The sequence below is a fragment of the Parasteatoda tepidariorum genome, chromosome 2 (assembly GCF_982258835.1).
Source record: "Parasteatoda tepidariorum strain Cologne lab strain chromosome 2, Ptep-v5.0, whole genome shotgun sequence".
In the NCBI taxonomy this organism is placed as follows: domain Eukaryota; kingdom Metazoa; phylum Arthropoda; class Arachnida; order Araneae; family Theridiidae; genus Parasteatoda; species Parasteatoda tepidariorum.
In genome coordinates, this window is record NC_141756.1 from 60,670,253 (window position 1) to 60,682,910 (window position 12,658).

Sequence of the window (12,658 nt, forward strand, 5' to 3'; positions counted from 1 at the left end):
GCACTGACCACATTTACAGATGCGCTGCTGCCAGTGTTGTGCGAAACGGTGAAGAGAGAATCCGGATCGATTCTAGGGTCCATCTTGATCTTTCTTTTTTTTTCGTTAATAAATAAATATATTTAAGTCTCTTTCTTGAAATAATATTGGCATTCGCAAAATAATTTTTAAATCTAAAAATACAGGCTTCATAGCGCAACTTTAAGAAGTTAACTTTTTAGTTCCGCTTGTAATTTAAAACTTAACTATGATAGCCTAAATATGTCATGGCCATTTCAGAAAAAAATACAGCTCAAAGTCTGTAACGCTGTTTTAAGGATGGTTGCTCGTAAAAATATTAATGTTTTACACAAATACTTTCAGCGTTAAAATTTTTTAAAATTAATTTATTTAAATGGCCCCTCCTGATTTTGTACTAAGTCTATCAATAAAGTTTAAAAATATTTTCAACTAAAGTGCTACATGAAAAAGCACTATTTTAATGGCAGATAATCGTAGAAATATGTTTATCACCGAAGATGTGTGTTTCAAGACGCGAATTAACAAAATTTAGTTGTGTTGTTGTTTCTAATGCCACTTGCCTTTATCAACAAGCCTGCTGAAGGACGAATTTAAAGGCAGAGGGTGGGTTTCTTGTTTTTCAGTGGCGCTACCTATGGCCAAAGATGCTTTAACCACATTCAGCTCACTTACCCGTTTATGGGGTGGATCCATTCAAACATCCATTAATTCAAACACTGATTTTAATTTTGATTTGAACCAGAGAACGATCAAAGTCAAATTCAGTACCTCTGAAGTATAATTTGTTATGTGTACATGGAGGACTTTGTAACGTGACAGATTTAACATGCACCAGTCATCATTTACGCGGGTCCAGTCATCATTTAGTCTTCGATCAGCGGAGATCGCACCCGCGACCAATTGGGAACCAGACTATCCCCGCCTGCATTATTTATTATGTTTTCAATGCTCGTAGTACCGTTTGAAATTTAGCCTCAAATTTCTCTCAATGATTACCGGAAGTCTTCTGTGCTTTTTTTTATAAATAGTTACAGCTCATGTGTCAAATTTATTTAATTTTATATACGCCATTTTAAACATGACATATTTCAAACAATTGATTAAATTTTTTGTACGCCCTTTGAACATTAGCACAGAAGAAATATAAATATGTTTTAATAATATAGGTTTTACAGAACCAATTTGTGATGTTTTAATTTGCTTGAAGTTTTTCTTTGTGTAAATACTAAAAATTTCCGTGTGTAGTATTTTACTAGATGACTTCAAAATGTTTTTTTAAATTTATTAAAAGGAATTATGTATACGAATAATTTAATACAGAGTAAATTATATTTACTTTTTGCAAACAAAATAATAATAAAAATAGAGAAACTATTCATCTTTGTAAGTATGCTTAGTAGGAAATACATTCCATTCAAAATGGTACATTTGAAGTTAGATAAAATACATTTTATTGCACATAAATTCTTTAATTCATACAACACTTATTTTACATTACTATTAAAAACAAAACACTATGATAAGATTTCAACAAATTATAAATATACAATTAGAGCATGCGATTTATTTGAACATTTGTATTTTTCTATGGGTATTCAACAAAGGCAAGCTTAGCATAGTGTCTCTAAACGGATATGAGATGGAAAGAAAAGAATATTTCTAAGTGTCAGACATTGAATCAAATATTTGTTGACATATTAAAGCACGCTACATATCTGACATACATGTGCTTCCTTCATAGTATATTAATTGAAAAACGATTTTCAAATGTATATATTGTAATATGTTTTTTGGAGTACATAAAAATTTCATCAGACATTAATGAAGTCGAATACAGTGTAATCAGAACATTAATTTTTTAGTACATCAGTCAAAAACGTAAAAATTTTTTATGTAAATAATTTGGAAAAATCTTATTGGTTATTAAAATAACATGGAAAATTTAAGAAATGTTTAAAAAACATTAAGATTTTTAATTTTATTCATAAAATTAATAGTTATTCTTGATCAGAATCAAGTAATGATGAACACTAAAGGATAAGCTTATAATTTTAACGATGAATACGAGATAATTTTTTTATACTTTCTCCATATGTTGTTTTTTACATCTGTTCACCAGATAATAGATAATGAAGTGCTCGACGATATCTGAAAAATACAAAATATCATAAATAAATTCGAAAGTGTACAATATATTTATATACAGTTAAGTGGTTCAAATGATTCCGAAAAAAGATTTTGTTATTAGAAATTTTAACAAATTCAGTTTCTTTGAAAAAGTAGTACATTTGAAATTCGATTTTTCAGGAACTATTCATCCAATTTCGCTAAAATTTTGTATTTTGTCCTGTTCAATTACATACTTTAAAATTATACGAAAAATTGTATATCTTACGATTCAAAATTTTTTCGACTATTATTATATATAAAAAAAATACTTATTTTTTTGTATAGAATTTTCTTTGGACAAACAAATGTTATAACTGTATGCAAAAATTGTTCAATTCGTTTAAAAAGTTCTCAAGATATGGCGAAATACACAAAAATTAACATTAAGGAGTCTAAATTTTGGATATGTCTCCTGACCAAAATGTGGGGACTATATTTCCCAGGTTGCAATTACCCCCTACAATTTGAGGGTTAGAAATCCGAATCCGTCGGAAAAAAAGGTATGTTTATTTAGAGAAAGTACGTTTTTTTGTCTGATTTCGTAACTCAAAATATGGTCTGCTCTATTTAATTAACATATTCGAGGTCATGACCTCGAACTATTAAGATTGAGTCCCAGAAAGTGAAGATCCGATCTTTAAATCAAAATTTATTCAGGAAGGTCAGTTTTTTTGACAGACTTAACATATATATGGGTCATTCTCACGAAAACTGTCATTTTTCAGTTCATAAAATCCCAAAAAAGTAAAGTGAATAAAAAGCTCTGAAACTTTTATATTAATAGAAATATGTAATGGCATTATAAAGAAAGTATATATCCTATAAATTATTCTTAATATTTAAATTAATTAATTTTTTAAATAATTAATTTATAATTAATTAATTTATAATAATTAATTAATTAATTTAATAAATAAATTAATTAATTTAATAAATTAACTTATTAATTTTTTAATTTATAAATTTTTTAATTTATATTTCAAATTAATTAATAAGTAAATTAATTATTTTCACTATTTAAAAAGTGAGGGAATGACACTAATAGTGAGGGAATGATATTTTATTTTAATACATGTTTTTATCTAAGTTACATCTACCTAAAGTTTGAAAATGATAACATACTAAGTATATCTAATATTTATTATAATTTAGTCTTATATATTTAATAGTTTTTACAGGTTTGGGAAATAAAATTGGCTGGCACGATTGAACAAAAAAAAATTTGATAATATACTCATCTTGAATCATTCCCTCACGTCAGCGTCATTCCCTCACTTTATACACTAGTGAGGGAATGGCGAATTCAATGAAATTTAAAAATAACAGTTAGGCCTAATTAATTTCTGAAGTCAATCACATACAATTATATTCATACAAGAAAGCAACATATAATTATCCACTTTCTCGATGAAGTTGTATTTTATTTTGCTCTAAAAAATGACATGAGGGAATGACAAATGTAAAAAATTTTACCTGGTTTGATTCATTCAAATTTATTCCACAGCAAAGCTTCTTTAAGTTGAAGATGGAAACATATTGCAATTTTGTTCTATGATGCCAGTTGTTAACTTCTGAAGTTTTTATTAAAATATTTTTATTCTAAGAAGATTGCAGGTGATAAGAACATTGTTGTGAGGGAATGACGCGAAGCACTGGGGACAAAGTTTAAAATAGTGCTGTGTTAATATTTTTATCAGAAATTAAATATAAAATTGATTTTCTGAATTCTATATTTCAGTATTCTGAAATAAAAAACACGAATTTGTAAAAAAAAATTTTTTATTTCAGAAACAATTTTTTTCTTTTTTAAAATCAGCAGTGGGGACAAGTGAGGGAATGACATATTGGTATATTTTAATTACCTAAAATAAATAAAAAATAAAAATTGATAATTTTATTTTTATTCTTTTGTTAGCTTGCATTCCGAAGGACACTTTCCCTGAAATTTTTTTTTCGTAAGCTGTAAAACAAACATAAAATATACTGGGGACATGAAAATGACTATTTTTGTGAGAATGACCCATATATAGTTTATATACTAAAGAAATCAGACATACCTGCGTTTCTTTCCTGGAGCCATACTACTTAACCAAAAATCTTGATCTTTTCCCGTTCCTGACACATCTCCATAGTCGCAATCCATTCCTGGCAAATTGATTGCGCATGATCGTTTCCTAAATATGGAAAAAATTTTTTTTAAAAAAACATAGCCTGAATTAAATTTGCTATTATTAAGTTTGCTATTTGCTAAAATTGCAAGCTATGTTTTAAAAAAACATAGCTTGAACTGAAAAAGCTATTAAGTATAATTTAAACTTTATTAGCAATATGTCGATTTGCTTTGAGAACTCAAATATTTTTCCTTAAGTTTTTTTTAAAAAACAATTTTAGTTTTTCACGGAACTGCAGCCCCAGGTTTGTGGTTTTTGAATTTTTATTTTATCTCTCACAACTTACAAAATAGAGTACTGAATATTTTTTGAAAAATCTATATGCAGCTGTTTTCTAAATTTAATTTTAAGTGGTAATGAAAATTTTTTAAGAAAAGTATTAACTGTGGCATTGAATCAATGATTTGAGTCACCTAATTTGAATAAAATTTAATAATGATATAAATAAATCAATATACTCGTACAAAATATTAACATAATCTAAAAAAAATTGTTTTTTTTAATAGATTTTTTGAATTTTTGATCGAATAATAAAATCTAAAATAAAAGTATTAATTCTGGTATTATAGTCATGAATAATCCTATTATTATTGTAAACTTTATTATTAGTACTATCAATATGAATTTTGTTATTATTAATAACCCTATTAATAATTTTAATCATATTGTTATAATTTTCATTGAAACATTAAAAAGAACATTGAAAAATTATCAGGAACCTTGCTTGTAAATGAAGTTTTTTTTATTAATTTATTTCTATTGTACCATGAAACGTCAGATGGGTCCTACTATGTATTCTTCCTATTGTCTATCTTTGGTCTTAACAGAATATGGTGATTCGCCACTATCATTTAACTCAAGCAGTATCCCTTTAAAATACAGTCTGCAGCAATAGCGGACAGAAACAGAGCACAAAGAATTAGTTTCTGTTGTTCTGCTTAATAGACTGTTTAATTTATTTAAGCGTCTTCCTGTTGGTATGAAAACGTCGGTATCAATTTTGTCTTCATTGTCATAATTGTTTCATTCATAATTGATTCGTACCTAACCAAAAATTTGCACAAGCTCACAAAGTTCAAAGCTTTTGGTTACCATAGAATAAAAAATAAACCAAAAATATAGTAGGTTTATTGCATTAGCAATCTTAATTAACCTTTTCGATAATAGTTAGGAGCCCAATATGAGACTTGACGAAATTCAGCACAGATCACAAAAAAAAACACAATCTAAGAGCTTTTTACGTAGATTAACACCAATTAGTAATCACTTCAATGACGACTTTTTCACAATATTATATTACACCTAAGTAAGACTGCTGGAAAAATACCTATCAATTTAGCTATTGCTGAATCAAAAAGAAACATGTGAGGAACAAAATCTCCCCATTTTAGGGTAAATTACGCGTAAAACTACGTATATTGTAATTGAGCTGATTTTTTTGAGAATATATATTCAATAAAAATGACGTTTTTGAAATTAGATATTAAAAAACTCTATGGAGTTATAATCTAAAAAGAGTGTAGTAGTGAAATTTTTTTGGTGCAATGAAATATTCTTTTAAAAAATTATCTACATTCAAATACTCATATTTATAATAAATATCGCATTTAAGTAAAAAAAAATTGCTTTAAAAGCGTGTAGAATTATAAGAAATTGTTTCGTGAAAAGTTTTTTATTACAAACATTGGATAATTAAGTCTGAAATGTTAATATGTTTGGTTCAGTGACAACTTGCTCCTTTTTTAGTTCAAAAATCGATGATAAACTTCAGAATAAGTTGAAACAAGAATGTTAATAAAAGACACATCACTCATGACAGCAATATATAGATTTAAAAAAAACCGAACAGTTTTTTAAAGAGATTGCATACCATCCATCTTATTTTTCGCAGCAAATACTGAATATAAAATTTATAAAAGAAATTGCGATTTACCGTATTGTATGCTTTGTTTTTCCTTTAAACAATTTTGTCTTGTAATTAAAATGTAATTTTAAGATTTAAAAACAAAGCTTGAATTGTATTATCAAAAATAGTTTGACCACGCATTAAAAGTGTTTGTACAGTGACAGCTAAAAATATTTTTTAGTTAAAAGTAAATAATTATTTTTATATAGTTAAAGAAACTTTTAAAATATTTGTTCCATCAAATTGGATTTTCCAGTTGGGAAATAACGTGCTAAAATTTCCCACTTGACTTTGCATTTACTTTCATCTTGATTATAACATCTGTCTTTCTGGCGTTCTTCAGAAGATTCATATTAAAGTTTTTTCAGGAGGGTAAGTAGGGCATATGCAAATATTGCTAAAGCAATATTGTATATCGAAGCAATATGCCAATATTACTTCTCAACGCACTTTTTCTCAGCATCTAAACAAGATATTTCTTCAGTTTTTTTCACAGAATATTTACATACACATGTTCACACTTTGATAATCGTTAATACATATCTTTGGCAGTATTTTTTTTTAATCTTGAGCTAAGAACTTTTAAATTTTTTAATTTTTTCTCTTCATGACTAAATAAGTATTTCTAGTCACGTTAGAACTTTATCCCAGCATACAACTGATATAATCTCAAATATCCCCCAAAAAAGTTCAAAGCGATATCATATGTAGTTTCTTAGAAAAGGTACATCGAAAAAGCTCAGTTCTGATATTATTGATACATGCTTTACAGACTCCCCTTGACTAATTCAGAGTTCGTAACATTCTTACTATTGTTCAATAATTCTGTTTGCTTGCATGAAATTTAAATATTGAAAGGTAACACAAAAATTAAATAATACAGTTCATAAAGGATGTGACTGGGAGGCGCAGTTAGTTCGTCGTCGGCCTTCTGAGCCCAAGTCTGCGGGTTCGATCCGCGGCGCATGCAGAAAATCCTCAGCGGCCATGTCGTATGATTATGCGGCATGTAAAAGATCCCTGGAGTGCCTTATTGGCTCTTGGTATTTCCGGCGAAATTAAATTCCTTGTGCTCTTTAGCTTCCCAATAAAGTCTTGGTGCTGCCATCTAGTGTGGCAGAAACTAGACGTCCAAATTAACATGACCAACGGTATCTCACCCATTGTGGTGGTCCTGAAAAAGTGGATACCACTTCTGGAGAACGCATTAGGTCTGCTCATCGGGAAGACTGATTGTGCAGCTCATAGGAAATTAAAAAAAAAGCTCATAAAGGATTTTTTGTGGTTTAATGTGAATTATTCACCGAATGGTAATATTCAGTGTATAATCTGTACCATGATCTAAAATGTTATTTTTCTTTTTTTGTGTTGTTATACTTTAAAATTCAGTAAAGTGTAAACACATCATAAAGATGATATTTTATGTTAATATATTTTCCGTGTTTTTTCATGAACTAAGCAAAAGAAATTTGCTATGGTACGCAAGCATAAAAAAAAGAAAAACTAACCTTCTTCTCAATTTATTAAAAAAAAAAACACAAACAACAATTTTCGAAGTGAAGCAGAAAACAAAATGAAAAAGGTAGTTAATAGAAAAAAGTGCTCTGTCTTCAGTTGTAAAAAGGAAGTATCTCCTTTTAACCAAGAGGTTCCAGATATACCGCCAAATTTTTTAGTGTAAAAGGGTTAAATAAACTTCATGCATTAAGTATGTTTAAGTAGTGCCTCATATCCGCACTAAGCTGCTAGTGTCAAAACATGTCCTATTTCTTAATTTTAAATATTTTTTTTAGACGAAACTTTTTAGTTTGTATTTCAAATAAAAAGAAGAGTGGGTTAAATAAAAAGTGAAACAACATAATAACTTTCGATAAAAAGATTGAATAAAACGATCAATTAACTGTGTGCAAAAATATGGATAAACGTCAAATTTCTTAATTAGTTAGTGCAGTTGATATTTAAAATTTTAAAATATAACACAAATACGCACTTATTTTGAACATACATATCTTTTTACCAATAGATTCAGATTCCTGACCCTCTAAATATTTAGGGATCTGGAAAATTGAATTGTTTAGTCAGGTGAGAGCGGACAAAAGTTATAACCCTTTAATCTTAAAAATTCGATTTTTGTATGTTTTGTAGTATCTTGAACGCTTTAAGCGAATCACAAACTTTTTGCCTGGAATTGTAAAACTTATTCTTTCAAATATAATTCTTAAAAATATTTTATAAGTAATTATTATATTTTATTATTTAATTTATCTGTGTTTGAAAAAGTTTTAAATTGCAAGGTGTGTAATTTTTTTTTCTAAAAAATTTAATTTTAAACGACAAAACCAAAAATATGTAAGGTGAAAAGTTTTTGAGAAAAAAAAATTTCAAAATTATGACGTCTTTGAAATGATGAAACTATAAAAAATGAAATTTTCATTAAGAGGCGCAAAGGTATGATCACTGTTTCAGCCAAATTATAGAAATAATAATTTGTGGATTGCAACTATCTTCATATTTAGAGAGTCTTGAATCCAAATCTGTCTAAAAAAAGTTGTTTATTCAGCTAAAGTACGTTTTTTTTTGTCTAATTCTATAACTTCATCGACAGAGTTACACAGTAAAAAATTCTGGATCAAATTACAGTAAAATCGTATTCTTAGCTTAAAATTCCTCTTTACTGTAATATGTTGCGAAACAAAAATCTGATACATCGCAATTTTTACAGTAATTACTAAAGTAAAGCCATTGAAACAATAAAAAAAATATTACTCTAAAATAAATTTTACTGTTACGGATTACAATTTTACGGTAAAAATGAATTTAATGGTAAAATAGATCTTACTTTAATAGGGATTTTACGGGTGATGCACTCGAAGTTCTGGTACTTTTACTTAATTAATAATTTGATTCCGAATATTTTACAGCGTAATTTTTTAAAATTGCAAATTGCAGGCTGGGCATTCCTTCCTCTTAGTGCGTTGTTAGAATCTTAGAAAGCTGAAATCCAAAAATTAGATAAAAAATTCCGTTTTCCATTTTGCTCGCTAAACATTTATGTAAGTTGATAAATGTGAATATAAAAGGGAGTTTTTTTAAATCATGTCTTATATACCAGTTTTAACTCCCTTTCTAGGTTCGGTTTAATAATGTCATTCTCATCACCCACAAGAGAATTCAACCCTCAAATGCATTAATTTGTGTAAGTTTGCATAGATATTAGAAACTTAACGTTGGTGAAACTAGGCAATTAATTTATCATTATTGGATTCGCTCTTCAACGGAAACTATCCTTCTCTAATGAAACCTTTCTGTATAAACATCTTAGAGCAACTTTAAAATGGTGGATCTCCTTTCCCTTCAATTACTTGTAGCTAAATTTAGTTAAAGTTATCCAGATTAAAATGCTTTGGTTACAACACACTTAATACATAGAGTTAATTATAACGTGTTGATACATTTTAATAATGATAACATAATGATACATTTTACAAGGTGGATATAAGAATGAGAATTTGTGTAAACATAAACAGAAAAGTTTTATTAATTATTGTTTAATTTGTTCTTGATATTGACCGAGGAAATTAAACCAATTATACAAATGAAATATAAAAGTGAAGTGAGTTTAATTTTTTTTAATTTATAACTATATTAAAAGCGAAATATTAATCAAAATACACTGTAAAAAATTCCTGATCAAATTGTGGTAAAAAGTAACGGCACTCAGGGTGTCAGCGCTTTTTACAGTGAAATTTTATGGAACAAAAATATGATATAGCTTATAATTTTTACTGCAAAATCCCTGAATCACTGTAACTAAATAAATATGACTGTAAAAATTATAACAAAAATTTTACGGTAAAAATAGATTTTTCAGTAAAATTGGATTTTTTGGGCGTTGCACTCAGGGTGCAAATACTTTTAACCGTAATATGATCCGGAATCTTTTGCAGTGCATAAGGAACAAAAATGAAAGTATTAAAAGTTAGTTAAGTACAAAGTTAAGTTAGTTAAGTAGTTAAGTACAATTAGTAAAGTTAGTACAATAAAGTAGTATTCCTATGAGATCTGTAGCAAAACAAGTTTTTATGATATCTGGAGTTTAAAGCTATTATTTATTATACATTATTAATATTATTTTTATTAGAGTTTAAAAAAAAGCTAATTTGATCACATTATGAATTGTGTGCTTTTTAACAAAGAGTTACTGTTTATTACTTCGTAATCTTAAAATTGATCTGTTTACCAAGTATGTACTTTTTGCTAAAATTTCTCAATAACTTACACTAATAATGTATAAAATTACAAAAACTTTTTATCAATTATGCAGAAAAGATAATTGAACTTAATTATTAGAAGCTTATTTTAAAATATATATATATCCCCGGATTGATGCATTGATCAAAGGATTGTCATTCAAAATTCTACAAATTGATACAAATTATCTTCAATAAACTTATTAACATTGTGTTCATGCAATGAATATAATTTTAATTTAAAATTGTTATATGTAGGAATTATTTTAATGAGTCTAACTTTTTCTTTATTCAGTCATCAATTGTTTTGCCTAAGGATGTAAAGAGTAAGCCCGTTCATTTAGCATGTTACACAAAAGTTTTGTTTAATTTATTTCATCAATATCTAAGTACATTGCAAAAGTTTCCAAAACAAATTATTGTATGAAGTATTTTTAATTATTGTATGTGTGATACGCTTTGGAAAATTAGGTAAAGAAAAATTAAGAAAAATAATATTAAGAAAAATAAGAAATTTTGTAAAAATTACTGTATGTATGATACACTTTAGGTGTATCACACATAAAATCCATTTTACTGTAAGATATTATACTCTGTATTTTACAATATTACTTATTTAATTAGAGTGATTAAGTAACTTTACGGTAAATATTACTGTAAAAATTTCGTAATAGCAAATATTTTGTTCTGTAACATGTTCCAGAAAAAATGGATTTCACGGTAAAAATACCAGCTTTCTGTGTGCTGGTATTTTTCATCATAGAATGATCCAGAATTTTTTTCAGTGTAAACATATAAAAGATAATTTTTCTGTGTAAAATAAAACGTGTATTTTAATGCGCTGGATAAAACATTTTTGCAGTATCTAGTAAAACAAACATTACTGATTTTAACTATTTGGGAAAATCTGCTATTTTAAATGCAGTGATAAGATTGATTATACACTATTAACTGAATCAAAATAACAACTTACACAAAAGTTATCAGAAAAAAGTAGGAAATAACGAATTAATACCTGCCTATTAAATCAACAGTTTATCAGTACTTAATTTGTCACCTTCAAGATCTTCTCAATCAATACTGCCAGAAAACTTTTTATAGCAAAAGAAATGTCAGTTGCTATTTTCGATTGGTTATAATTAATGTGCAAAGATAAATGAGGATTCTTTTCCCAGATTTTCATTTCTTCTCTTGATATATATTGTTTTAGTCAACTAATTGTTCTTGCTTGTATTTATACGTCATGTTCAAATAATTCTTTCGAAATTTATCATATTTTCTCAATTTAAAAATATTATGAAAAATAACAAAGCAGTGCCAATAAGTTAAATGAGTAACTTTTATAATTGAAAAATCTAATTTAAAATCTAATTGAAAAAGCGCAAAGAAATAATTCTTTTATTTAACTGAACTTATATACAATAAACAAAGAAGTAACTTCTTTTTATTCCCATCAATCAATACAAGATTAAAAGTTACACTGCAAGAAAGTACGGGTATCCTAAGTGCCAGTAAGTTTTACAGTAAAATTAGAGAAAATAAAATTAAAAAAATCCGTTATGCTATATTTTTTACGACAATATTTACTGTAAAAGCACTGAATAATTGTAATTCAATAAATATTACTCTGAAAATTGCGGTTTAAAAATTTACAGCAAAAATGGATTTCACAGTAAAATGGTTTTGAAGGATGCTGCACCCAGAGTGTCAATACTTTTTACCGTAATTCAACCTGCAATTTTCAACAGCGTATAGTAATAGATGTATTTAAAATTTTACATGGATATGTTTAATAATGCTGTATTTAAAAAGTTTTGTAGCATATTGTTAAAAACGTGAAAAATAAACAGGTAAAAGAAACTTTTTACGTATCAGCTTAGTTACACTGAAAAAAAAAATTCCTATCAAATTGCAGTGAAAATTACAGGTGATTGTCAATGCTTTTTACTGTAAAATCCAATTTTACTATTTTACGGAGTAAAAAAATTATATTCAGTAAGTCTTACAATAATATTTAATGTAAAACACTTAATCACTTTAATTAAATAAGTATTACTGTAAAAATTATGATATGAAAATTTATAGTTGAAAATTTAAGAGATGCTACATTAAGAGCACCAGTACTTTGAACCTTATTTGAC

General features: G+C 27.1%; 1 protein-coding gene across 1 annotated transcript in view; it reads right to left on the reverse strand.

Moving 5' to 3' along the window:
* Positions 1 to 1,458: 1,458 nt before the first annotated feature.
* The window catches only part of LOC107453342 (uncharacterized), a 45,397-nt gene continuing 34,197 nt past the window's right edge, over positions 1,459 to 12,658 (reverse strand). The window contains exons 3-4 of the mRNA XM_016070127.4: positions 4,248 to 4,364; positions 1,459 to 2,169 (exon numbers count right to left, since the gene is read on the reverse strand). Of these exons, the coding sequence (XP_015925613.1) occupies positions 2,124 to 2,169; positions 4,248 to 4,364 (163 nt within the window). The 3' untranslated portion in view covers positions 1,459 to 2,123. The remainder of the gene's footprint in view (positions 2,170 to 4,247; positions 4,365 to 12,658) is intronic.